This window comes from Sorex araneus, chromosome 1, assembly GCF_027595985.1.
Source record: "Sorex araneus isolate mSorAra2 chromosome 1, mSorAra2.pri, whole genome shotgun sequence".
Classification (NCBI taxonomy): Eukaryota; Metazoa; Chordata; class Mammalia; order Eulipotyphla; family Soricidae; genus Sorex; species Sorex araneus.
In genome coordinates, this window is record NC_073302.1 from 337,378,892 (window position 1) to 337,404,986 (window position 26,095).

Genomic DNA, 26,095 nt, shown 5'->3' on the forward strand with positions numbered 1-26,095 from the left:
TCAGGAAATTAATGGACATCTATTACAAACTCACACCCACTATCATTTTCAATAGTAAAAATCTATAATTATTAACAAAGCAAGATGGGAGATACTAGATTAAACTGATTAAATCGGATTGAAATGCTGCTTCTCTCAGGGACTAAGTTACACACTCAGCCCCGGTACATTTCTCAGTATATTGATCTGGTACTATCTCCCCAATCTATTTTTGGTTTTAGGCCGCTACCGTCAGTGCTCAGGGCTTACTCCTTAGTAAAAAACCAACACATACGATGAAGAGATTAACCAAAAGCCCTATCAAAAAATGGGGAAAAGAAACAAAGACAATTATCTGAAGAAGACATAACAGATGCATAAAAAAGTGCTCATCATCACTTATTATTAAGAAAATCCCAAGAAAGACTACAATGAGACATCTCACATCAATGAGAATTGCACAAATCAAAGAAACTGGAAGCAATCTGTGTTGGCAGGTATTTGTTGTAAAGGGAGCTCTCATTCAATACTCGTGGGAACAACCACACTGCTGTCTGGCTCAAACCCTGTGGGAAACAGTATGGTGATTTCTTAGAAAATTAAGAATAGAGCTTCTCTAGGACCCAAAATTTCATTTCTTTGTATCTACCCTCAGAAACACAAAACATTCCTTCAAAAACACATATGCACACTATAAAAGTTATTCATTACGGCACTTATACAATAGCTAGGATACAAAATCATCACAGGGTCCAATCACAAATGAAGTAATGAAGGTGATATATATATATATATATGCATATATACATAAAATGGAATAGAAAGCTGTTGCAAAGAATGATGATTTCATCATGCAATATGTTGCAACTTGGATGGAACTGGAGGATATGGTATTTAGTATAGTAAGTGAAAAAAAATAGGATGATGTCACTTTATTTGCGATGCATAGAATGAGAATGCAAGCTATAAAAGAGGGGATACACTTTAATTATTCTTGATCCTAGATTACAGACAGGAGAAAGAGCAAAGAAGAAATTGGGGGAGAAGAATAAGAAAACATGGACAGGAGGTAACAGGGAGAGGGGTAGGAGAAAGGGGCCTCAGGTGTAAACGTTTGGTGTATATAATATATACATAGAATCTGCAACATTGAAAGCATAGGACCCAACGTACAACACCCAAACTTAAATATGTGTCTACTTAAAAGGTAGGCTGTGAATTGATAAGGAATCTGGAGACAAAGGTGGAAGGAAACTGACAGTGGTGGTGGGACAATTTTTCAAATCTTAGTGCCTTTGTAAAAATCTAAAATTGCAAAGCAATTTTATGATTTCTCAAATACTGTGTAACAATCAGATAATTAAACCTAACACAGGAGAAAACTGACAATAGTCCAGAAATAAAAGTTCATTCCACAAATAGAAAAATCTTAAATTGAGAAATTAAATTAAAATTAATAAATTAAACAAAATATATTGTAAATAGTGGGATATTTAAGCTAATTTGGAGGAAAAATTTAATAAAAACAAGTAGATGTTACTTTCTCTAGATTGCAAACAAAAAATGAAGTCTCAATACATCAAGAGATATGAGCCACAATATTAAAGGTAGACAAATTCTTTGAAACCATTAAAAATTTACAAAATTTATAAGCTACTTAGTAGTTTCAAATCAATTGAACAGTATAAAAGCAAATGCTAAATATCTTAAACAGACTGAAGAAATATAGGATTATTGCTAAATAAATGCAAACACAAGTATTGTTAGATTGTTTAGAGATTAAAAACTGATAGTATAGTCTGAAAAGAAAATTTGAGTAGTGTGTATATCAGTTCATCAGATTTTATGGCTCAGAATTTAATAAATCATATAAATAATGTACAAAGGTGTGTAATAGTGGCTCTTTTCATGATTGACAACATTTGAGCAAATATATAACTTTAACCAATGACTATAAAATAATGTCTTTTCTAATACAGTGTGGAAGAGATAAATTATTTTAAAACATTGAAACTAAAAATGAAATTGATAACAATTAATACATGTGTAATACTTAATAAAACCATTTCAAAAATTTTCAATCTTAATCACATTATAATACACTATTTCATGCAGTATTTTTAACAAAAACATTTTAGTGTATCTTACAAACCCCAAGACAACATAATGGAGTGCAAAAATGATATATATAAGTATAAAGGCATTTATATTGAAAACTAGTTTTCCAAAATGGATTTTCTTATCTAACAATTCTGAACCATGTTATAATTTAATAAATATCACTGATATGATTTAATATAGTTATACTTAAAGATAGTTTACATAGTTATACATCATTATACATCATCAATAGTTATACATCATTACATACCCCATGTCCATGGCAATGTTTACTAGATACACAATTTTCTAAGATATTTAATCTACTTCTGTATCCTGTGACAGAAATGCAATCTTCTTTGTTACAAAACTGTAAGGTTAAAACAACAACAAAAATTTTGAATTGATCATCAAGTTGAACAATGGCTGCAATGCGAAAATTAGATGTCTATAACCATAGAACAGAGTACCTGCATTAAGCCACGACAAACGTCTAATTTTACCCTTCACTATACAATAGGCTCCCTTTTATGCTACTTACATGCCTTTTATTTCCTTTCCCTTTTGTACCAACTAATTGGTCTTATAATATAAATCACAATTTATGAAGCTTTTTCCAAGCTACATCCTTCTCCGAACCTGGTTTCTTTTCTGTGCTTCTCATTCCACTGGTTAGTCCCCTATCTTGTGCTATGAAACTCCATTTACAAGATTTTCATGAATGACCAAGCAGCATCACAGGGGACCATATGATCACTGAGAAATATGGGTCTAAAGAACAGTTCTATTCAGGCATTCGGTTAGTTCCTCTACATACAATATATTAGTAAAATCATATAAAGTTTGTCTTCTCCACTGTACTTACTTTACTAAGAATACTCGTTAGGTCCATCCTTGTTTTTATAAAAACAATATTTCATCTTTCCCCTGAATAACTGAACTGTATTCTATTATACATATATATCATATTATCATTGTCCAGTAATCTGCCAATGGATTGTTTCAAATAGAAACACATATCTATTATATATAATAATATACTAAATAGGGAAATATTACCATGCCTTTTAAAATTAATACTTTAGAAAATTTTTTAAATCACTGAAATTTTAATTTTTGTTAAATTGAGAAACCTAATTTATTCATTTATTTATTTACTTTTGGATTTTGGCTCCACTTAACACTGTTCAAAACTTATTCCTGGTGGATTTGGGGGTCATATGGAGTGTCAGGGACTGAAGCAGGGTCTGCCTCATGCAAGGCAAGCACATTACCCACTATACTATCTCTCCAGTCTCCTTATTTCTACTTTACATATTGTGTCAATTTGCATTTTCATCAATATATGTATCAATGTTCCCTTTTCTTCATATTTTCTCTAACTTTTTTATTATTTTTGATAACATATTATCAGAGTTGTAAAGGGATATATAATTTAGTTTACCTAATTATAAGACATCTAATAGCGCAACATCTAATAGTCTAGTTCTCCCTCTTGGAGAACCTGACAAGCTCCCGAGAGTCTATTGCCTGCATGAGAGAGCCTGGCAAGCTCCCCATGGCGTATTCATATCCCCAAATACAGTAATTATAAGGAGATGATGAAAATTTTTTCATGTACCTATTGCAGATCTGTATGCATTTTAGTGGAAAATTGTATTCTCATAATACAATAAGACACAAAGGCAAAAATACAATCTATGTTTTATTAGAAATACCAATCCACAGAATTCCCATGTATGATTCAAATAGAATTTTCTGTTGTCTTGCTTTTAGAGCCACACTCAGCAGTGCTTATTGCTTAATCCTGGCTCTGTACTTCCTGGTCATTTCTGACCAGGGTCAGGAAAACATATGGAGTTGAACCTTGGTTGGCCATGTGAAAGACTAGTGACTTACCTACTGCACTCTTTCATCAGCCCCCATAAAGAATTCTTGTTTTGAAATTTCTGCCCTGAGGTGAATTTATAAATTGTTATGAACCATGTTCAAATTTTATTTCTAAAAAAGACCCTGTGAATAATATAGATACACTGAAATTCATGATGGACCTGTATTTGGCAGTTAATGTTTTATCCTTATTATAATACATTATAGTTACTCTATGTCAATGAGTATTTATATCTAAAAATTAATTTAATGTCAGCACATAGAAATGAATTGTTAGTTTAGACTATACTTATAAAATACATTCTAAACAATATGATAATGTTTTTATAACAATGATTTCTCTTTCATACATCTATTGTCAATGTCAAAAAAATTGCTGAACATTCACTTGCATTTCATTCAATCATAAGAGAACCATTTATATGAACATTGGCACATGTTGAATTTTATGCTTTTTATGTTTTATGTATATAAATGAATGTGTATTACTATATATTTCAATATGCATTGCTACTAATTCATACATTATAATACACATACTTATTGTGGTGTGCATATATTTTGTAGGGTATTTTTGGGAAATTACTGAAGGCCCAGAAATTTGAAATGACTTTGTTTCATTAGCTGAACTGAATTTGTTAAATTGCTTCACAGAACTGAGGAAAATAGTTTTTTTTTCTATAAGTTTATAATAAAAAGAAGCAGGAACACCCAAGTTAATTAGTAACCATAGGACTAAGAATCTTTTGGTTTTGTTTTTTGATTTTTTGCTTTTAGAGTTACAGCCAGCAATGCTCAGGGGTTACTCCTGGCTCTGCACTTAGTAATTACTCCTGGTGGTGCTCGGCGGACTATATGGGATACTGGGACTCGAACCCGGTTCTGCCACGTGCAAGGCAAATGCCCTACCCTCTGTGCTGTCGCTCCAGCCCCTAAGAAACTTTTGGTTATAGAGTGATGGGAAATGAGGGCCAGATGTTAGAACTTACAAATTCTCTCAGAGCACATAAAGAAATCAAGAAAAAATCTTTCTTCTAGTTTATTGGGGATTTTTTTTATATTCCTATATGCAAATAAAACAATAAAGCAGAGGAAGAAGAAATTTTTAAAGACTCAGTTCCTAAGAGTGTCTCAAAAAATCGAGTACCTAGGAATATGCTTAACAAAAGAGATGAAGAAGTTATGCAAACAAAACTATGTGTTGTTTTAAATATACAAAAGACACAAAGAAATGGAAACACATCCTCTGTTAAAAGCTTAACAAAAAGGATGAAGAAGTTATGCAAACAAAACTATGTGTTGTTTTAAATATACAAAAGACACAAAGAAATGGAAACACATCCTCTGTTAAAAGATTAAGAGGATGAGTAATGCAGAAACTACCACCCTTCCCAAATCACAATAGACAATCAGTGTCATCCTAACAATTATTTATGACATTTTTAGAGATATAGATCAAATACTGTACTGTAAGTATTAAACTCCTTACATTGCCAAAGCAGTCCTAAGAATAGTGAAGGAAAAAAGCTTTAAATTGTACTAGAAAGGGCTGCACTGGAACCAAGATACTAGTACATGCTCTCAAATCAGTGAATTAGAATAGGACACAGAGACGAACCACTCAGGAAAGTGTTCTCAACAAATGGATAAATCCTGGTTAATTATGTTTGTTTGTTTGCTTTTTATCTATAGAACTTAATGTCTGTCTCACAGATTCATCAGATTTTATGACTTATAATTTAATAAATCATATAAATAATGTACAAAGGTGTGCAATAATGGCTCTTTTCTCAATTGACAATAGTTGAGCAAATATATAACCTTAACTAATGACTATAAAATAATATCTTTATATACTAATGAATACCCAAAAGTCAACACAAAATGGGTTAATGTCCTTAATATCAGGCCTTACACATAAATTATATTGTGGAAAACAGGGAGAACCCATCATGACACTGAATCTGGAGGCATCTTCAACAGCAGAAGCAAAATTAAACAATTGGGAAACATCAAATTAAGAAGTTCCTGCATCACAAAAAAAATTACCTGGAACAAAGATATCCCACAGACTTGGAGTAAATATTTTCTTACCACTCATATGGCAAAAGGTTTATATTCAAATAGAGAAAGAACTTGCAAAAAAAAAGTTAACAGCACAGCACCAACAACAAAACAACCCCAGTAATTAATGAGGGAAGAGATAGGCAGTCCTTTAAGGAAGACACACAGATGTCCAATAGTTATATGAAAAAAAAATGCTCTCTATCATTAACACCTGAGAAATGTAAATCACAAGATTAATGTGATATCACCTCACAAGTGAGACTGGCATATATACAAAAGAACAAAATGTATAAGTGCTGATGTGGACGTGGGGAAATAGGAGCCGTCATTCACTTTTGGAGGGAACATAGACTGCTTCAACTTCTTTGAGAAACATTGTCAAAACACCGAGAACTGAACTTTCACACAACCTAGAAATTTCACTTCTTATCATTTACTCCAACGAACCAAAAATTCTACTTCAAAAGGCATGTGTGCCTCTGTGTTCGTTGTAACCCTATTCACCAGTCAAGATTCAGAAACAATTCAGGTACCCCCAAACAATTGTCTGAATACAGAAATTGTGGTATATGCACACAATGGAATACAATTTTAAGAAAAGATGAAATCATGCAATTTGCATCTGCATGGATGCAACTAGAAGGTTTTACGCTGAGTGAAGTCAGAGGGAGAGGGACAGATAGTCAATTATTTTTTTTATTTTTGGGTCACACCCAACGATGCTCAGGGGTCACTCCTGGCTCTGCACTCAGGAATTATCCCTGACCATGCTCAGGGGACCATATGGGATGCTGGGAATAAAACTCGGGTCAGCCACGTGCAAGGCAAATGCCCTACCCGCTGTGCTATCACTTCAGCCCCCAGTCAAAATTTTCTTATATGTGAAATATAAAGAAAAATAGTACAGGTATCAGAACTGAAATGAAGAGTTGTTATAGAAAATTAAAAATTACCTGTTAGGGGGAAGTGGATGGGAGCGGGGTCTTTGAGACATTAATAAAGGTGGGTGTTGTGCTGGGCAATTATAGCTATGAATATATCACAAACAGTACTTTAAATTTTTATATTTTAATGAAATTGGAGAACAAATTCTGACTTTTGAGTTATGATGTAGTAACCAAAATTTATAAACTATTAACATACAAGAATTTTAATTTATCTTTTTCTTTCTCATGTGCAGATGCACAAACATAAACACCCAGACACACACACGCACACACACACATACACACCATATATAGAATCAAGTAAAATATGTAGTTACCTTTCCATCATCACACTTAGTACCAGTTTCCACAACTGTAATATCTTTACTTGCCCTATTTCGTAATGATGAGGATATACATACATGTTCTCCCAGGAAAGTATATTGAATATCAAGCTTATTATTTTCTGCTATACGTGTATCTGTCCAGTGACAAACTAACTTTCCACACAGTATATTCCTGGCAATGTAGGACAAAAAATAGTACCCATATGTCATTTAGAGATGCTAGATATGACATAACAGATAAATATATGAGAATAACTTTAAAAGATCACTCAGGTTAAAAATACCAAACTATTCAAAATATATATAATCTTACGATATATAACATCTACATATAACATCTATAAATCCACCTATATATCCCATTTGAATATATACTTTGAAGGTACATGGACACATGCATTTATAAGATGTATGATTTTCTAAGTACTCACGCATAATCACATGGACCTCCCTTACAGTTTCCAAATTTATCATTTTGTGAATTCACTTCTTGTGAACATAAATATGTTGAGAACGTAGCAGCTGAAAATATAAATAGTTTAAATTATTTTTAACATTTTTAAGTGTGGTGATTAAATAATTATAAGGACATCTAAACAACAATGTTATAATTTAAAAATATCACTCACTATAACTTTTTATTTTCATCTTACTATAGAAGGAAAGGAAAATTGGGGCTGGAGGTGTAGTACAGCACGTGCTTACCTTGCACCTGGCTGATCCTCAGCACCCATATTGCCCTCTGAGCACTGTCAGGAGTAATCATTGAGCAGAGAGCCAGGAATAACCCCTGAGCATCACAAGGTGTGATAAAAAAATAAACAAATGGCACTACATAAAATTGAAGAGCTTCTGCATGACGAAAGAAAAATGAGCTATATCACCCATGACATCAGTGTGTAGAGGAGAGAAGGACGAGAAATCAAGGAAGGTAGAAGAAAATGAAAAGTAATGGGTGAACAGGCATCAGGGCTTCAGTGATAAGGGTGTTGATATAGCCATATATCCAAAACACAGACTCCATACAACTGAGAACATGAGCTCTAAGCTGTAACCACTGAATCTTTGTAATCTGCCAATCAAGTTGACAGGCATGGATGGGGCAGGTGTTGGAGTGGGGAGGGAGTATGAGAAAACTAGTGGAGGGAAGTTGACACTGGTGGTGGAATTGGTGTTGAAATATTATGTGCCAAGAATTCAACTATAAATAACTTTGTATGGGGCTGGATCAATAGCAAAGCATGTAGGGCATTTGCCTTGCACGCAGTCGATTGGGGTTCAATTGCCAGCATGCCATATGGTCCCGAGCACCGCCAGGAGTAATTCCTGAGTGCAGAGCCAGGAGTAATCCCTGTGCATCACCAGGTGTGACCCAAAAAACAAAATAAATAACTTTGTAAACCACAGTTTTCTAATAACAAAAAATTAAAAAATAAATTTCAGGACTAAAATAAGAACAAAAATATTAATTATTAGAGACATGTAACCTTTACTACAATGGACAAGCAAGCACTGTCTTTTCGTTGTTCATCGATTTTGCTTGAGTGGGCACCAGTAACATCTCCATTGTGAGACTTGTTCTTACTGTTTTTGGCACATGGAATACGCCACGAGGAGCTAGCAAGGCTCTGACGTGCAGGCAGGATACTCTCAGTAGCTTTCCGGGCTCTCTGAGAGGGATGAAGGAATCGAACCCGGGTTGGCCGTGGTGCAAGGCAAACGCCCTTCCTGCTGTACTACTACTCTAGTCCCTTGACTACAATAGCTGAATAAATTTTAAAAGTAGCAAATTTAATTCAACTATACACCATGAGTTTCTGTCATTGCATATGGTTTCCTGAGAACCACCAGGAGCTATCCCTGAACACAGAACCAGGAGTAAGCCTTGACCAATGTGTTTGATCCCAAACAAAAATCATAAAAAATATGATTATAGGGGCTGGAGTGATAGCAGAGAGGTAGGGTGTTTTCCTGCACGCGGCCGACCCGGGTTCGAATCCCAGCATCCCATATGGTCCCCTGAGCACCGCCAGGGGTGATTCCTGAGTGAAGAACCAGGAGTGACCCCTGTGCATCGCCGGGTGTGACCCAAAAACCAAAAAAAATATTATTATAATATATAAATACATTTATACTAATAGGAATAAAAATCAGGACCATGAGTAGGTTGTTCACTCTCTCCATTTCTATTTAATTTAGCATTAATGGTTTTAGAAATGGTACAAAGTGACTGGAGAGATAATAGAGTGGGTTGCCCTTTACGTGATAGATCACTGTTCTATACCTGGAACTCCATATAATCCCAAATCCCAGATAGAAGTTGATCCCAGAGATCAGAGTCAGGAGTAGGCCCTGAGCACAGCAGTTCTGGTTCAAAACAAATGGGGGGAAAATATGTTGCATTCCTACATGAGAAGTAATTTAAGAAATTTAAGAAAATGATCTTTTTATTTGCATCCATCATTAAATTTGGAATAAATTTAACAAGGAATTTAAAAATATATACAATGAAAAATACTATAAGACATGGTGTAAAATGAAAATACACCAAGAATAAAAAATGTATCTATGAGTTCAAAGAAACAAGTCTTCTGTGGTTTTACATTGTTATTAAATGTTGCTATGCATTTTCCTAAGAACAATGTAGAGATTTAGTGAATTTCCTATCAAAATTCCAGTAAAATATTTACTAAAACAAAAAGGATTAATTTATAGAAATTTATAGAAAACATATAAGACCCCAAATACTGGGTCAGAACAATAGTAGAGAGAAAGGTGTTTGCCTTGCACTAGACGGATTCTGATTTAATCCCTGATACCTCCTCACATGGTTCCAGACACATTATACCAAGCTTTCCCCAGATGTAATTCCTGAGCACAACCAGGTAAGACCCAAATTCCTCTTTCCCCCAAAATACCTCAAAACCCGAGGAACAAAATAATGTGTAATATCATTTTAAAGCTGTTTATATGATATATAAGTAGATAAACAAATTGGATTGAACAGGGGGCACAGAATTAATACTGCATAGACACCAATATTTAATGGAAGCTATGGTCACACGATAAATTAAAAAAAAAGCTCTTCAATACATGGTGTTAAGAAAATAAATAGTCAAAAAATATAAATCTGGAGTCTATCAAATTGCTCAAAAATTAATCCAGAATAAATACCTAGCTGTAAGACATGGAACTATAGAATACTAAGAAAAAATATATAAAATATTGCATAAGAAAGACATATCTTTGGGGACTACATCTTGACGAAAAAGAAAATTAAGTAAAAAAATAACAGTTTGGACTACATCAAATTAAAAAGTAACAACAACAAAAACATTGAACAGTAAAACAAAACAATAACTAAATAAAATACAACCTATTGAGGAGAAGCTATTTACACATAGTAAGCATAGAAAATTTTTTATATACACATTATCGTCACTGTCACTGTCATCCCATTGCTCATCGATTTATTCAAGTGGGCACCAGTAACGTCTCTCATTGTGAGACTTATTGTTACAGTTTTTGGCATATCTAATACACCACAGGTAGCTTGCCAGGCTCTGCTGTACAGGCGCAATACTCTCGGTAGCTTGCCAGGCTCTCCGAGAGGGGCAGAGGAATCGAACATGGGTCGGCTGCGTGAAAGGTGAACGCCCAACCGCTGTGCTATTGCTACAGCCCATATACACATTAAATATGAATTTATGAAACAAAAATTAACTCCCAATCTTAAAAGTAGGCAAAACGTGTTTATAGCTACTTCTCCAAAGCAAAGATATAGATGAGTAAAGGCAGCTGAAAATATACACATCATCAAATAATTAGGAAATCAATTTTACAACAAAAAATGGTAATCTCACATTTGCTTAATCAAAACTGATAATAATTATAGATGATAATGTGGGAAAAGGAAGCCTTTATATATTTTAAGGGAGATGGAAATCTATGCAACTATTTAAGAAATAGTGTGGTGCTTGCTTTTTCAGAAGATAAAAATGAATTATCATATAATTGATTCACTAATCTCACTTTTGTTATCCAAAGTTCTGAAAATGTTAACCCCAAAAGTTACATCTACCCCAGTGTTTTGTAGCATAATTCACAATAAATAAAACAAATAAGTGCCCACTGAAAATTGTAAATATATGTGTATATATGCTACATTATATATTAACACTAATGGAATTCTCATCCCAAAAATATTTTTCTTTTTTGCAATTGCACCAAAAATAGAAGGAACTTAAAAAACAAGAACAAAACAAAGTACTCAACTTTTAGCAAACAACTTAGTAAATTCTTAGACAAGGACTTAACAACCCCATTAAGTGTATAACAATTTTCACATAAAAATTATTTTTATACTTATTGATTTTAATATTGGAGCTTTGTTATTCAATTTCAATTTTAGAACTAAAAAAAAGAAAAAGAAGACTCAACTTTCTATAATGGCAAAGAAGAAATGTAGCAGCTATAGAAACAGTTACAACAGATAAGAATTTCCTTTGGGAAAAAAGGTATTAACGAAAAGCCAAATAAATTAGATAATAGAAAAATCTTGGTTTGGGGCCAGATCTATAGTAGTAGGGTGCTTGCCTTATTCTCTGCTGAGTGTTCCATTCCCGCATTTTAGTGCACCAATTAATTCCCCGAGGCTGCCATTAGAGTGATCTCACACCACACACATGAAAATAAAACTTACAAATGGGCAAAAATAAAATAAACCAGGTGACAATAAGTACAAGAAAGGCATTACGAAATGAGCGGGACAAAGGGTGAAAGAATCTTGCCAGAAAGAAGTGACCTTTTGTTTTATTTTTGTTTATGGGCTACAGCTGGCAGTGCTCTGGGGTTATTCCTAGCTCTGTATTCAGACATCAGTCTTGGTGATTTCACCGGAATGCTAAGGATCAAACCCATACTGTCCCTTGCAATGCAAGCGCCCTACCCTCTGTTCTATTACTCCAGCCCTAAGAAATGATTTTTAAAATGTTTAATTTATCTATAAATTAAATTTAATTTTGGGGGTTTTTTTTGAGCCATTTCAGAGATGCTCAGGGATTACTCCTGGTGCTTCACTCAGGAATTCCTGGCCTTGTTCTGGGAACCATAGGTAATACGGTTTCCAACCTGGGTTGACGACGTGCAAGGCAAATGCCCTACCCAATGTACTATCGCTTCAACCTCTGAATTAAATTTTTAATTGAATACTTTTTTAAATTAAATTTAAATTTAAAATATCCCATTAATTGTGAGGAATTAAGCATTTTACCCATAAGAAAACTAACAAATAAATCATTTACTGTTCTATTCTATAATTCAAAAGCTTTATGGTTTTCACCGATTATAAAAATTATATGCTTTTTTCTATAGTTATTATATCTATTTTATGTCTTGATATTTTTCAGATTAACTCTTACAATTTTCAGTTTCACTTCCAAATTTAGCACAGCAGTATGTCATTTGCCTTTCATGTGGTCGACCAGTGTTTGATTCCTCCACCTCTCTCGGAGAGCCCGGCAAGCTACCGAGAGTATTTCACCCCCACAGCAGAACCTGACAAACTACCTGTGGTGTATTGAATATGCCAAAAACAGTAAAAATAAGACTCACAATGAGAGACGTTACTGGTGCCCACTCGAACAACTCAATGAGCAACGGGATGACAGTGACAGTGACTTCCAAATTTGTTTATGGAAAATAATACTTTTATATTATGACCATCAGGCAATAACTAATTTGAATAAAATAGATTTATAGCCAATACCAGACAAAAAGAGAAATATTACATTTTCCAAATAACTTTGAGCACTGCATATCTGGATCTTTGCATTCTCCATTATAGCAATAGGAAGTGGAATTATTGCATGGCTCTAAATCAAGAGCCCTTATATTAGGACCACATGACTCTGAGATTCCACTGCAAAACTCTGGAAAATCACATGGATCAGTGCTTTCTCTACATAAGGATCCTCTCTCTTTTATCTATGAGAAAATGGGAAACAAAGTAATATATTAACAATGTAGAAAAGAAATATTGCATTTGTATTTCAATTATTTTACAATTGCACTTTATAAGTATATATTATAAATTTGCTTAAATGCTTTGATGAAATAGAAAAGAACACAAATTAATATATAGTAGAAAGATTCTGGTATACACATACAAAAATATTTTTAACCATGTAAATAAATGATGAATACTTACACATTTTACAAGTTTGATAAATTTCATAAACATACAAAGTAAGAAAGCTGTGTGCCACATATAGTATATGTATGTCAAATATTCAGAATAAGTAACCCCAGAATATGTGATCTATAGGGAGAAAGCACAGGTTGCGAATAAAAAGGACTGAGAATAACTGATTTGTAGGTGGGGGATTTCCTGCTTACTCATGACCATGTAATGGGACAATATGGAGGTAGTACTTACACAGTACTACACATGTAGATGTTATCACTGTTATCACTAAGTTGTGCCTTTAGGAAGGTTAATTTCATCTTCTATGGACTTAATTTTTTAAAAAAATCTTAAACAAGCTTATAATGATATGATTCCATTGGCAAAAGGAACAAAAATAAATTGGACAACATAAAATAAGGTTTTCCGCAAGTCTGATCATAGATAAGTGGATAATGAAGGTGATATGTGTGTGTGTGTATATATATATATATGTATGTATGTGTATGTAGATATATATATATCTTTGGGTGAGTGGATATCTATAGAGATAGCTGCAAGGATTGATTAAATCATGTAATTTGCTGCAAGTTGGATGGAACTGGAGGATCTCATGTTAAGTGAAGTGAGTCAGAAGAACAAATACTGCAGTATGAGGAAAGCAAAGTATTAAAGGGGTGTCACCTAGATTATAGAAATGAGGGCAGGGATGGTAAAAAATATCGCAGAGGGAAGTGAGAAGGGTGGGGGTTATCCTCTGAGAAGGGACCAGATGTATCTCTACAGTTAAACCACAGAATGAACAGTGAAAAACACTCAACACCTTAGATCCTTAGATCCAAACTAGAACAACCAAACTTTAAAATGTGTCTGTCATCATCCCAGGTTGGGGCTGGGGTTCCTAGAGATTTATATGAAGGGAGGTTTACAGTGATGATGAAACATCATATATCTAAAACTCAATTATGAAAACTTTGTCAATAATAGTGCCCTAATAGAAAATTATTTTATAGGTTCTATTAAAGGCTGAAGCGATAGCATAGTGGGTAGGGCGTTTGCCTTGCAGGTGGCCAACCTAGGTTCAATTCCTCCGCCCCTCTCAGAGCCTGGCAAGCTACCCGGGGCGTATTCCATATGCCAAAAACAGTAACAAGTCTCACAATGGAGACGTTACTGGTGCTTAAACAAATCAATGAGCAACGGGATGACAGTGACTGTGACAGTTCTATTAAAGATTTGCATGTAAAAATACTGTGATTATTATTAACATTTACTCCAAAATTAATAACAGGCTCATTTTACTCCACTTTGGAAATTTGCCCACATCTCAACAGAGATGTGTACTCTTGGCTTTTACTTGTTAGATGAAATTCAAGACTTTTTCCCTATATCTTTCTCTGTCCTCATATTTTTTTAAATAAAATCAATTTACTTCAATAAATGCATAGAAAATATCAAAAATACATGTGTCACTTTAGAATATTTTATTATTGGGAAATTATTACAACTGAAATATGCTTAGGTGCTAGGTGTTAGTGCTACCATATTTCTAAAATTTTGCTTAGTGATTATATTTCTCATGATTGCATTCCTTTTCCACCTACTCTACAATAAGAGGGATAAAATTCACCAGAAAACATACACAAATTAAATTCTTCATGAGAATATTTCAATCCAAACACAGTGATTGATGCAGTGGTAGGAAATTGTCTGAATTCTTTTTTTTTTCTTTTTGGGTCACACCCGGCAATGCACAGGGGTTTCTCCTGGCTCTTGTCTCAGGATTACTCCTGGAGGTGCTCGGGGGACCATATGGGATGCTGGGAATCGAACCCGGGTCAACTGCATGCAAGGCAAACTCTCTACCCGCTGTGCTATTGCTCCAGCCCCCAGTGGAAGAAATTTTATGTGAGAATTTTTCCAATCTATCATATCTTATAGATCCTAGAAAATCAGAGTGAAAACAAAGTAAACACAAATAGAAGAACAAAATGCATTTTAATTTAAATAGTGAAATCCAAAGATATAGAAAGAATATTGAAGGTAACAATATTAAAGCAAGAACTTGGATGAACCAAGAGCCGCGGCACGAGAAGCAGAGCCTCCCGCCTACTGACTGTGATCCTGAGGTCTCCTAACCCATTTTGGCACCAGAGCGGATTCTTGCAGCCATGCATTTTGACTGCGAACTGAACTACAACCTCGTGCAGCCCGGGGAGGGATTTTTTTCCCTCTCCACCCCATTTTTCTGAGCGAAAATGGCGGCAGCGGCAGCAGCCACGCGGTGAGAGCCACCCTCTAAGACCCCTACACCAGGAGGTAGGACTTTCTTTAGTGACGTAGCCTGTGGGTGATCCTGGGAGGGGAGGTGTTCCCGGCGCGCCTTCCGCCCAGAGATGAACCAAGAGCCGCGGCACGAGAAGCAGAGCCTCCCGCCTACTGACTGTGATCCTGAGGTCTCCTAACCCATTTTGGCACCAGAGCGGATTCTTGCAGCCATGCATTTTGACTGCGAACTGAACTACAACCTCGTGCAGCCCGGGGAGGGATTTTTTTCCCTCTCCACCCCATTTTTCTGAGCGAAAATGGCGGCAGCGGCAGCAGCCACGCGGTGAGAGCCACCCTCTAAGACCCCTACACCAGGAGGTAGGACTTTCTTTAGTGACGTAGCCTGTGGGTGATCCTGGGAGGGGAGGTGTTCCCGGCGCGCCTTCCGCCCAGAGATGAACCAAGAGCCGCGGCACGAGAAGCAGAGCCTCCCGCCTACTGACTGTGATCCTGAGGTCTCCTAACCCATTTTGGCACCAGAGCGGATTCTTGCAGCCATGCATTTTGACTGCGAACTGAACTACAACCTCGTGCAGCCCGGGGAGGGATTTTTTTCCCTCTCCACCCCATTTTTCTGAGCGAAAATGGCGGCAGCGGCAGCAGCCACGCGGTGAGAGCCACCCTCTAAGACCCCTACACCAGGAGGTAGGACTTTCTTTAGTGACGTAGCCTGTGGGTGATCCTGGGAGGGGAGGTGTTCCCGGCGCGCCTTCCGCCCAGAGATGAACCAAGAGCCGCGGCACGAGAAGCAGAGCCTCCCGCCTACTGACTGTGATCCTGAGGTCTCCTAACCCATTTTGGCACCAGAGCGGATTCTTGCAGCCATGCATTTTGACTGCGAACTGAACTACAACCTCGTGCAGCCCGGGGAGGGATTTTTTTCCCTCTCCACCCCATTTTTCTGAGCGAAAATGGCGGCAGCGGCAGCAGCCACGCGGTGAGAGCCACCCTCTAAGACCCCTACACCAGGAGGTAGGACTTTCTTTAGTGACGTAGCCTGTGGGTGATCCTGGGAGGGGAGGTGTTCCCGGCGCGCCTTCCGCCCAGAGATGAACCAAGAGCCGCGGCACGAGAAGCAGAGCCTCCCGCCTACTGACTGTGATCCTGAGGTCTCCTAACCCATTTTGGCACCAGAGCGGATTCTTGCAGCCATGCATTTTGACTGCGAACTGAACTACAACCTCGTGCAGCCCGGGGAGGGATTTTTTTCCCTCTCCACCCCATTTTTCTGAGCGAAAATGGCGGCAGCGGCAGCAGCCACGCGGTGAGAGCCACCCTCTAAGACCCCTACACCAGGAGGTAGGACTTTCTTTAGTGACGTAGCCTGTGGGTGATCCTGGGAGGGGAGGTGTTCCCGGCGCGCCTTCCGCCCAGAGATGAACCAAGAGCCGCGGCACGAGAAGCAGAGCCTCCCGCCTACTGACTGTGATCCTGAGGTCTCCTAACCCATTTTGGCACCAGAGCGGATTCTTGCAGCCATGCATTTTGACTGCGAACTGAACTACAACCTCGTGCAGCCCGGGGAGGGATTTTTTTCCCTCTCCACCCCATTTTTCTGAGCGAAAATGGCGGCAGCGGCAGCAGCCACGCGGTGAGAGCCACCCTCTAAGACCCCTACACCAGGAGGTAGGACTTTCTTTAGTGACGTAGCCTGTGGGTGATCCTGGGAGGGGAGGTGTTCCCGGCGCGCCTTCCGCCCAGAGATGAACCAAGAGCCGCGGCACGAGAAGCAGAGCCTCCCGCCTACTGACTGTGATCCTGAGGTCTCCTAACCCATTTTGGCACCAGAGCGGATTCTTGCAGCCATGCATTTTGACTGCGAACTGAACTACAACCTCGTGCAGCCCGGGGAGGGATTTTTTTCCCTCTCCACCCCATTTTTCTGAGCGAAAATGGCGGCAGCGGCAGCAGCCACGCGGTGAGAGCCACCCTCTAAGACCCCTACACCAGGAGGTAGGACTTTCTTTAGTGACGTAGCCTGTGGGTGATCCTGGGAGGGGAGGTGTTCCCGGCGCGCCTTCCGCCCAGAGATGAACCAAGAGCCGCGGCACGAGAAGCAGAGCCTCCCGCCTACTGACTGTGATCCTGAGGTCTCCTAACCCATTTTGGCACCAGAGCGGATTCTTGCAGCCATGCATTTTGACTGCGAACTGAACTACAACCTCGTGCAGCCCGGGGAGGGATTTTTTTCCCTCTCCACCCCATTTTTCTGAGCGAAAATGGCGGCAGCGGCAGCAGCCACGCGGTGAGAGCCACCCTCTAAGACCCCTACACCAGGAGGTAGGACTTTCTTTAGTGACGTAGCCTGTGGGTGATCCTGGGAGGGGAGGTGTTCCCGGCGCGCCTTCCGCCCAGAGATGAACCAAGAGCCGCGGCACGAGAAGCAGAGCCTCCCGCCTACTGACTGTGATCCTGAGGTCTCCTAACCCATTTTGGCACCAGAGCGGATTCTTGCAGCCATGCATTTTGACTGCGAACTGAACTACAACCTCGTGCAGCCCGGGGAGGGATTTTTTTCCCTCTCCACCCCATTTTTCTGAGCGAAAATGGCGGCAGCGGCAGCAGCCACGCGGTGAGAGCCACCCTCTAAGACCCCTACACCAGGAGGTAGGACTTTCTTTAGTGACGTAGCCTGTGGGTGATCCTGGGAGGGGAGGTGTTCCCGGCGCGCCTTCCGCCCAGAGATGAACCAAGAGCCGCGGCACGAGAAGCAGAGCCTCCCGCCTACTGACTGTGATCCTGAGGTCTCCTAACCCATTTTGGCACCAGAGCGGATTCTTGCAGCCATGCATTTTGACTGCGAACTGAACTACAACCTCGTGCAGCCCGGGGAGGGATTTTTTTCCCTCTCCACCCCATTTTTCTGAGCGAAAATGGCGGCAGCGGCAGCAGCCACGCGGTGAGAGCCACCCTCTAAGACCCCTACACCAGGAGGTAGGACTTTCTTTAGTGACGTAGCCTGTGGGTGATCCTGGGAGGGGAGGTGTTCCCGGCGCGCCTTCCGCCCAGAGATGAACCAAGAGCCGCGGCACGAGAAGCAGAGCCTCCCGCCTACTGACTGTGATCCTGAGGTCTCCTAACCCATTTTGGCACCAGAGCGGATTCTTGCAGCCATCCATTTTGACTGCGAACTGAGCTGCAGCATTAGAAACCCAAAACCGCGCGGCCGCTATCGCGGCCGCGCGGACTCAAAGTCTTCACTTTTACCAAGGAAGGGAAATTATTAGATGTTGCTTATTCAGCAGGCCTGATTGTTGGGGAAAATTTCCAATCAACAATAGTGAGTTCTGTATGGAAATATGAAATGTACTCAATATATAGAGAGAATAATGGGAATATCATCACTACTTAGATGGGGGTGGGGTGGGAGGGGGGTGTATTGGGGTTCTTGGTGGTGGAACGGGTGCACTGGTGAAGGGATGGTGGTTTAATCAGTATTTGACTGTGACTTAAACCTGAAAGCTTTGTATTTTTTTTGTTTTCACGGTGGTTCAATAAAATATTTCCTTAAAAAAAAAAAAAAATAAAGCAAGAACTTGCTTTATAAGATACCCTTGGCCTACCTGTGTTCAATTCCTCTGCCCCTCTCGGAAAGCACGGCAAGCTACCAAGAGTATCTCATCCGCATGGCAGAGCCTGGAAAGCTACCCATAGCGTATTGGATACGCAAAAAACAGTAACTATAAGTCTCACAATGAGAGACGTTACTGGTGCCCGCTCGAACAAATCGATGAGCAATGGAGTGACAAGTGACAGTGACATAAAAATATGCAATGCTCAATAAAGCAAACAATAAGATACTGTCAAAAGAATAAAAGCTATCAACTGATTAATAGGACAGTATTGATAAAGGAGGTTGCTAAGAATGGTGTGGATTGCAATAACATTTTAAACCTAGAACATCAGTATTAATGTATGATGCATCTTTATTGTTGATAAAATAATGAAAAATTATGATTAAGCCCAAATCATGACATAAAATAATAGGAATATTACCTGACAAGTGTTTTTATCACAACAAGGTCCACTGCCACACTTTGAATTCCCACGTAATTCGCAGGTTTTAGGGTTACAACATTTTGGATGAGTACATAGCTACAAACAAATATATAAGTTAAATAGCAGAAATATGTCATTATTTTTAGGTGCAGGATTATACAATAAAGATCAATTACAGAAATTATCACGTTTAGATTACATAAATATTAAGAAATCATTGTTTTTTCTTTATTATTATTTATTCTATGTTAAACTGGTGCATCATATATATCCTTTAAAAATTAGTTAAATGGAGTCAAAACTAATTTAACTGCTATATTTGTTTCAATGTTATTTCTATTGTTAATGTGATAAAAGTTCATTATATTCACTTTGTTTTTTATTATTATTGTAACAGTTTTATAATTCATTCCCATATTTCTGTTAGGATAGTCTATTTATTTTCTTGCTTATAAATACTAAGACACTGTGTGAAGGTGTTTAGTAATATATTGTGGAAGAAGTTTTAATGTTGGATATTCTTACCAGAATAACTCATCTGTTTTTGTTCATAAAATTATAATTTATTCCTGACTTTTTCATGAACTGGATTGTCAAATAATTGATCAGAAGATAAACTGGATTATATTTTATCCAGTACAAACTTAGATATAGTATTCATACTTATACTAATTGCAAATTACTAAGGCATATAGAAAATGTTATAATTTTACCATTTTTGTTTGCTTGCCACTCCCAGTATTACTAAATCAGCTAGGTTAGAAGGTTCAATGATAAGGTAGGAGGATGCCAAGAGTGACAGAAGTTCCAGGACCATATCAATGGCTGTTAGGAGACTTCCAGAGTTGTGTTCAGTGGCACCAAGAGAAACAAAGGTACTGGGAAACTGGGAACTGAACCCAAGTCCAGAAAAAGCAAAGCCTATGCACCTGACCCCTGTTCTAGCTCTCTGACCCATATTTACTTTGTTCTTGCTGTCTATTCTGGGGGCAGAGGAGCACAGATGACAGTGCTCAAAGCTAACTCCAGAGGAGCTCTAGGACCACGTGATGCAGGAAGTAAAATCGGAGGTTCCTTAAGAAAAGCATAAGGTCCAACCCTTTGTAACATGTTTTAAAATTTACAGAAATTTAATATTTATTTTTATGATAATGTTAAAATAAGATGTATATTATGCTTTTCATTATACATATGTTAATAAAAATATCAAATCTACTATGTGAAGATAGACATTGAACATAAAATAAGTATTTGATACTGGGGGAGAAGTATGACTATATAGCAATAAAGATAAAACTCTAAACCAAGGCTCAAAGAGAAAACATATATGAAAAACATGATTCATCAACATTAAATGAATAATGGAAATTTGCACTATAAATTCAACTCAGAAACTCACCTGTATTAGTTTATAAAATTTTCACAGGTAATTTTGGTGGAAGCACAGTGATTTACAATACTGTTAACGTTAGTGCTGTGGGCAGACTGTTTGCCTTGCACACAGCTGCGTTGGATTCTTACTGAGATAGCACATAGGATCCGTCCAAGTACTGCCAGGAGCAACATCTGAACATTGATCCATATCTAAGTCCTGAGCACAGCTGGGTGCATTTCAAATAAAAACTACAACAAAAGGCCAGAGTGATAATAAAACTTGTGGAACACTCATCTTACACAGAACCCAGCGGAGTTTGGGGCCTGCTACCCTATATGGTCCCTCGAGTTTGCCAGGAGTGATTCTCCTTACCCAGGAGAGTAAGCGCACTCCTGTTCTTTGAGGAGAAGAACACACTTCTCCTCAAAACCCAAATTATACAGATTATGTAAACACAGGACACCAAAAAGACTTTAAAACATAGCAGCATTAGAAAAAACTCCATATCGTCTGTATTTGAAACCAAAAAGTTAGCTTCTAGGAAGATACAGTAATTGTAAATTCTAAAAATAACTTTAAGTCTACATAACATTAATTAAATATATTATTGTAAAAATTAAACAAACTATATAGTTGAATATATCAATATTTTTATACTACCAAGAGTTTAGGTAATCAATATTAGTAAAAATGTAAAAGATTTAAGATACTCATTGAAAAAATAGTGATTCAAATTAAAAAGAATTTTCTTCCTTAAATAGAAATGACATCTTTTCAAGAAAATACAAAACCTTCAAAAGATATCACCATGAAGAAAATCTTATATAGCACAAGTAAATCCAAAAATTGGTTCTCTTTCCAAATAAAACAAATGAAAAAGCAAAAAACCAAATTACCAGAAACAAAAACCTTATGACAAGAACCTTCAAAGAACCCGTTGTGTGCAGGACATTCAGTTTTTATATCTGGCACCATATGGTCTGCAAGAGACACTCTCAAGCATCAAGCTCAGAGTAGCCTCAAGCACCACCTTGAGGTGATGCTTTTTGCAAAAACAAAACACAACAAAAGATTGTGAGCAATTTCAATCTGTTTGTGAATTTTCCGAGCAGAGACTGAAATTGGTACTGCAGTAGTAATAGAGTGGGTATGGTACTTGCCTCACTCGACCCTGTATGAGGTTCTATCTATGACACTCTATATAGCCTCTGAGTACAGCCAGGAAAGATCCCTGAATGCAGAGTCAGGAGTAAGACCTGAGCAGAGCCTGGTGTTGTACCCCAAGAAATAAACTCACATTAATAGAGGAAATAATAAGAAATTTAATAAAGAAGCAGCCATACTGAATCATTAAGAAATGCTTCAGGTGATTATTAAGTTATGATAGTATATATCCAGTGGTATATTGATATACTATAGCATATATTCTGTAGTATGTTGTGTATTGATATGCATTGAGATTTACAATAAAATTATAACTTCTTTTGACTTTTGTTTTCTCTTAAAATACACAATTTTATAGTACCTAATGAGTACCAAAGAGATAAAATCTTAAACTCATGTACTTATACTATACAATTTTATACATCCACTTCTTATTGAAGAATTATTTAAAATCTGTGATGCATACTTATTATTTAATCTAGCATATTCAGTTCTACTCCCTCCAGAAAGATAGCCACTTAAGCCATTATTATTATTATTAATAGGAAAAGATGTTTACTGATTTATTCTGACATTTATGATATAGAAAAGTGGACTTTGATCTAGTCATCACACAATGTAAAAAATTATTTCGTAATTCATGTTATATTTAAGCCATAGTTTAACTTTAATAGTTACGTAATTGAAGTATATGTTTTATGATAAAAAAACATTGTTATATTTTGGAAAGAACTCTTTTTTATATCGTACTTGCATGACTAAATCAAGACAAATCCAAGATTTAGACAATACATTACTACTTGAAACTAACCTTTGGTAGACCACAGTCACAGTGTTCTGAAGATTCCTTAATCCCATTTCCACAGATTACTTCTGGTCTTGTCTTTGGGTTATTCACTTTATAAACTACTTTCTTCTGAAGACATTCAAATTCAGGATTGGAAACTACACGTATAAATTCATCTCTGCTGCAGCTGCTAAAAAGCTTTACACCACGGGAATGACTAAAAGGAAATTATACCAAACTAAATGAAACAAACTCATTATCTAAATAATCATCTAAAAGAAGTTACAAATTTTTCATAACCTCACTTTAGACAAGAAAGAAGAGTAACTTTGTTTTTCAATAGATGAGGCTCTGTTTAAGTATTTGTTTTATATATTAGTCATATTACTGACTATGTGGCTGGAGTGATAACGTAGCAGATTGGGCATTCACCTTGCACATGGCTGACCCAGGTTCAATTCCTCCGCCCCTCTCAGAGAGCCCCACAAGCTACTGAGAGTATCTTGCCTGCACAGCAGAGCCTGGCATGCTATCCGTGGTGTATTTGATATGCCAAAATTAGTAACAACAAGTCTCATAATGGAGACGTTACAGGTGCCTGCTCAAGCAAATCAATGAGCAATGGGATGACAGTGACAGTGATACTGACTATGGGGGACTGGAGTGATTGCACAGTGGGTAGGGCATTTGCTTTGCATGCGGCTGACCTGGGTTCGATTCCTCAGTCCGTTTTGGAGAGCCTGGCAAGCTACCGAGAGCATTCTGCCTGCATGGCAGAGCCTGGCAAGCTCCCCGTGGCGTATTCAATATGCCAAAAACAGTAACAAGTCTCACAATGGAGACGTTACTGGTGCCCGCTTGAGCAAATTGATGAACAACAGTATGACAGTGCTACAGTGCTACTGATTATGGGAATAATACATTTATTTCTCATATCATTTATAACTATTATGACTATTAAACAAAGCAGTACAAAAAAATTAGTCACTTTTGTTGAAAATGTTGAAAATTTAAGGAGTAAAAGACTATGGTATTAATGCAAAAACCAGTATTTTTGTGACAAAATTAAAGTTACAAATCTCAGCCCTTACTGTTTTGCCTAATTTTTTGTCTTTCTACACTTCTGTGTACTGTGTAGTGAGTTTTTATTTTGTAATAATCTCAAGGTTATTATAATTATGCAAATATAGTATAAATAATAACTTTTGTATCCTAAAACAAAAATATTAATTTATCAACAAGATTTTCTGGCAAATTTAAATATTTTTATATGTAATTTTGAATATAAATGAATGATCCTAGACAGGGCCTTCAATCTCAGAAGTAATATTCTTTCTCCATTAGGGGAGGGGTTTTGAGTCATATCCAGTTATGCTCAGGGCTCTATACTCAGGGCTCACTCTTGATGCCTTCAGGGGATCATATGGAATGTTGGGGATCAAACGCAGGTTAGCTTCATGCAAGGAAAGTACCTGACCCACTGTCCTATCTCTCTGGGTCAAGCTTTATGGCTTCCAACTAATTGTTTGGCAAATTATTTAAATTTAGATTTAGATTGTGTAATGTTATCTATCTATTACAAAAGTATTTTGTTGAGCTCATTTTATTGCATTTTAACAAATGTCACACAATTTTAATTTCAAAGCTTTGGTGGTATTCAAAAGCTGTCTCTCCCAGCCTTTGTGGTTTGGGCAGCTATTACAATAGACTTAATCTCCCTTAGTTAATTTCTTTTTTTTTTTGCTTTTTTTTTGGGGGGGGGCTCACACCTGGAATGCACAGGGGTTACTCCAGGCTCTGCACTCAAGAATTACTTCTGGCAGTGCTCAGGGGACCATAAGGGATGCTGGGAATTGAAACCAGGTCGGCCGCGTGCAAAGCAAACGCCCTACCTGCTGTGCTATATAGCCCCCAATTTCTAAAAACAACTTAGTATGATGATGGTGAACCCATTTTAGATCCCTGTTCCTCAAGATCTGGTTTGTGCACTTAGAATTCACACCCCTATAGTCATATCAAAACTTCCCTAATGATTCCATTATTCATATTTTCTTTCCTCAAGCAATGTCTTTTTATTCTCTGTTTATTAAGTGTGATATCAAACCTATGCATAATTCTTATTGCCTTTTCACTCACTGGAATATTATACCATATTGATGAGATGCACTGGCTTTCTGATTTGCTATATTATTATTTCTAATATCAGTTTTATTATTTTTCAAAGATGGAGGTGGGGTCATGGCTGGGCCATTATTGAAGAGCTCAGGGTCTCTTCCTGGTTCTCTTCTCAGAAGTGACCCCTGATGGTGTTCAGGGACCATATGTTGTGCTGGAGATTCAAACCAGGGTCTTGGCTGCCACTGACATTTTCAGGACAAGTACTTCACCTACTGTTCATTTTTCTTTGGATCCAAGATTACATTTGAATATCTGTATCACTGTCATCCTGTAGTTCATCAATTTACTCGAGCAGGTACCAGTAACGTCTCTATTCCTCTCAGCCCTGAGATTTTAGCCACCTCTCCTTATTCGCCTTTCCCAATGACTGGAGGCTCTTTTAGGGTCAGGGGAATGAGATCTATCGTTACAGTTTTTGGCATATTGAATGTGCCACGAGTAGCTTGCCAGGCTCTGCCCGTGAGGGTGGGATACTCTCGGTAGCTTCCTGGGATCTCCGAGAAGTATGTGTGTATATATATATATATATATATATACACACACATATCTATATGTATACATATATAGACATGTATATATACATATATACATATATATGAAATATATATAATTATATATATATTACTCTGCCTCACCCCTCTCTTTACATCAATGATCACTTCCTTGTAGAATGGTGAGATCCTGGTGGTGAATCCACAATACAGCTCGCGGAGGATTTTGATATACTGAGTTTGAATGTCCTGTTTGGCCGGGACTTTGATGACCGCGTCA

The 26,095-nt window shown here is 37.5% G+C and overlaps 1 protein-coding gene across 1 annotated transcript in view; it reads right to left on the reverse strand.

Moving 5' to 3' along the window:
- LOC101543291 (A disintegrin and metallopeptidase domain 3-like) overlaps positions 1–26,095 on the reverse strand; it is an 84,411-nt gene that overhangs the window by 18,299 nt on the left and 40,017 nt on the right. Inside the window, exons 12-17 of the mRNA XM_004606924.2 lie at positions 23,171–23,363; positions 19,818–19,916; positions 13,099–13,294; positions 7,741–7,831; positions 7,301–7,481; positions 2,351–2,527 (exon numbers count right to left, since the gene is read on the reverse strand). Coding sequence (XP_004606981.2) covers positions 2,351–2,527; positions 7,301–7,481; positions 7,741–7,831; positions 13,099–13,294; positions 19,818–19,916; positions 23,171–23,363 — 937 coding nt within the window. The remainder of the gene's footprint in view (positions 1–2,350; positions 2,528–7,300; positions 7,482–7,740; positions 7,832–13,098; positions 13,295–19,817; positions 19,917–23,170; positions 23,364–26,095) is intronic.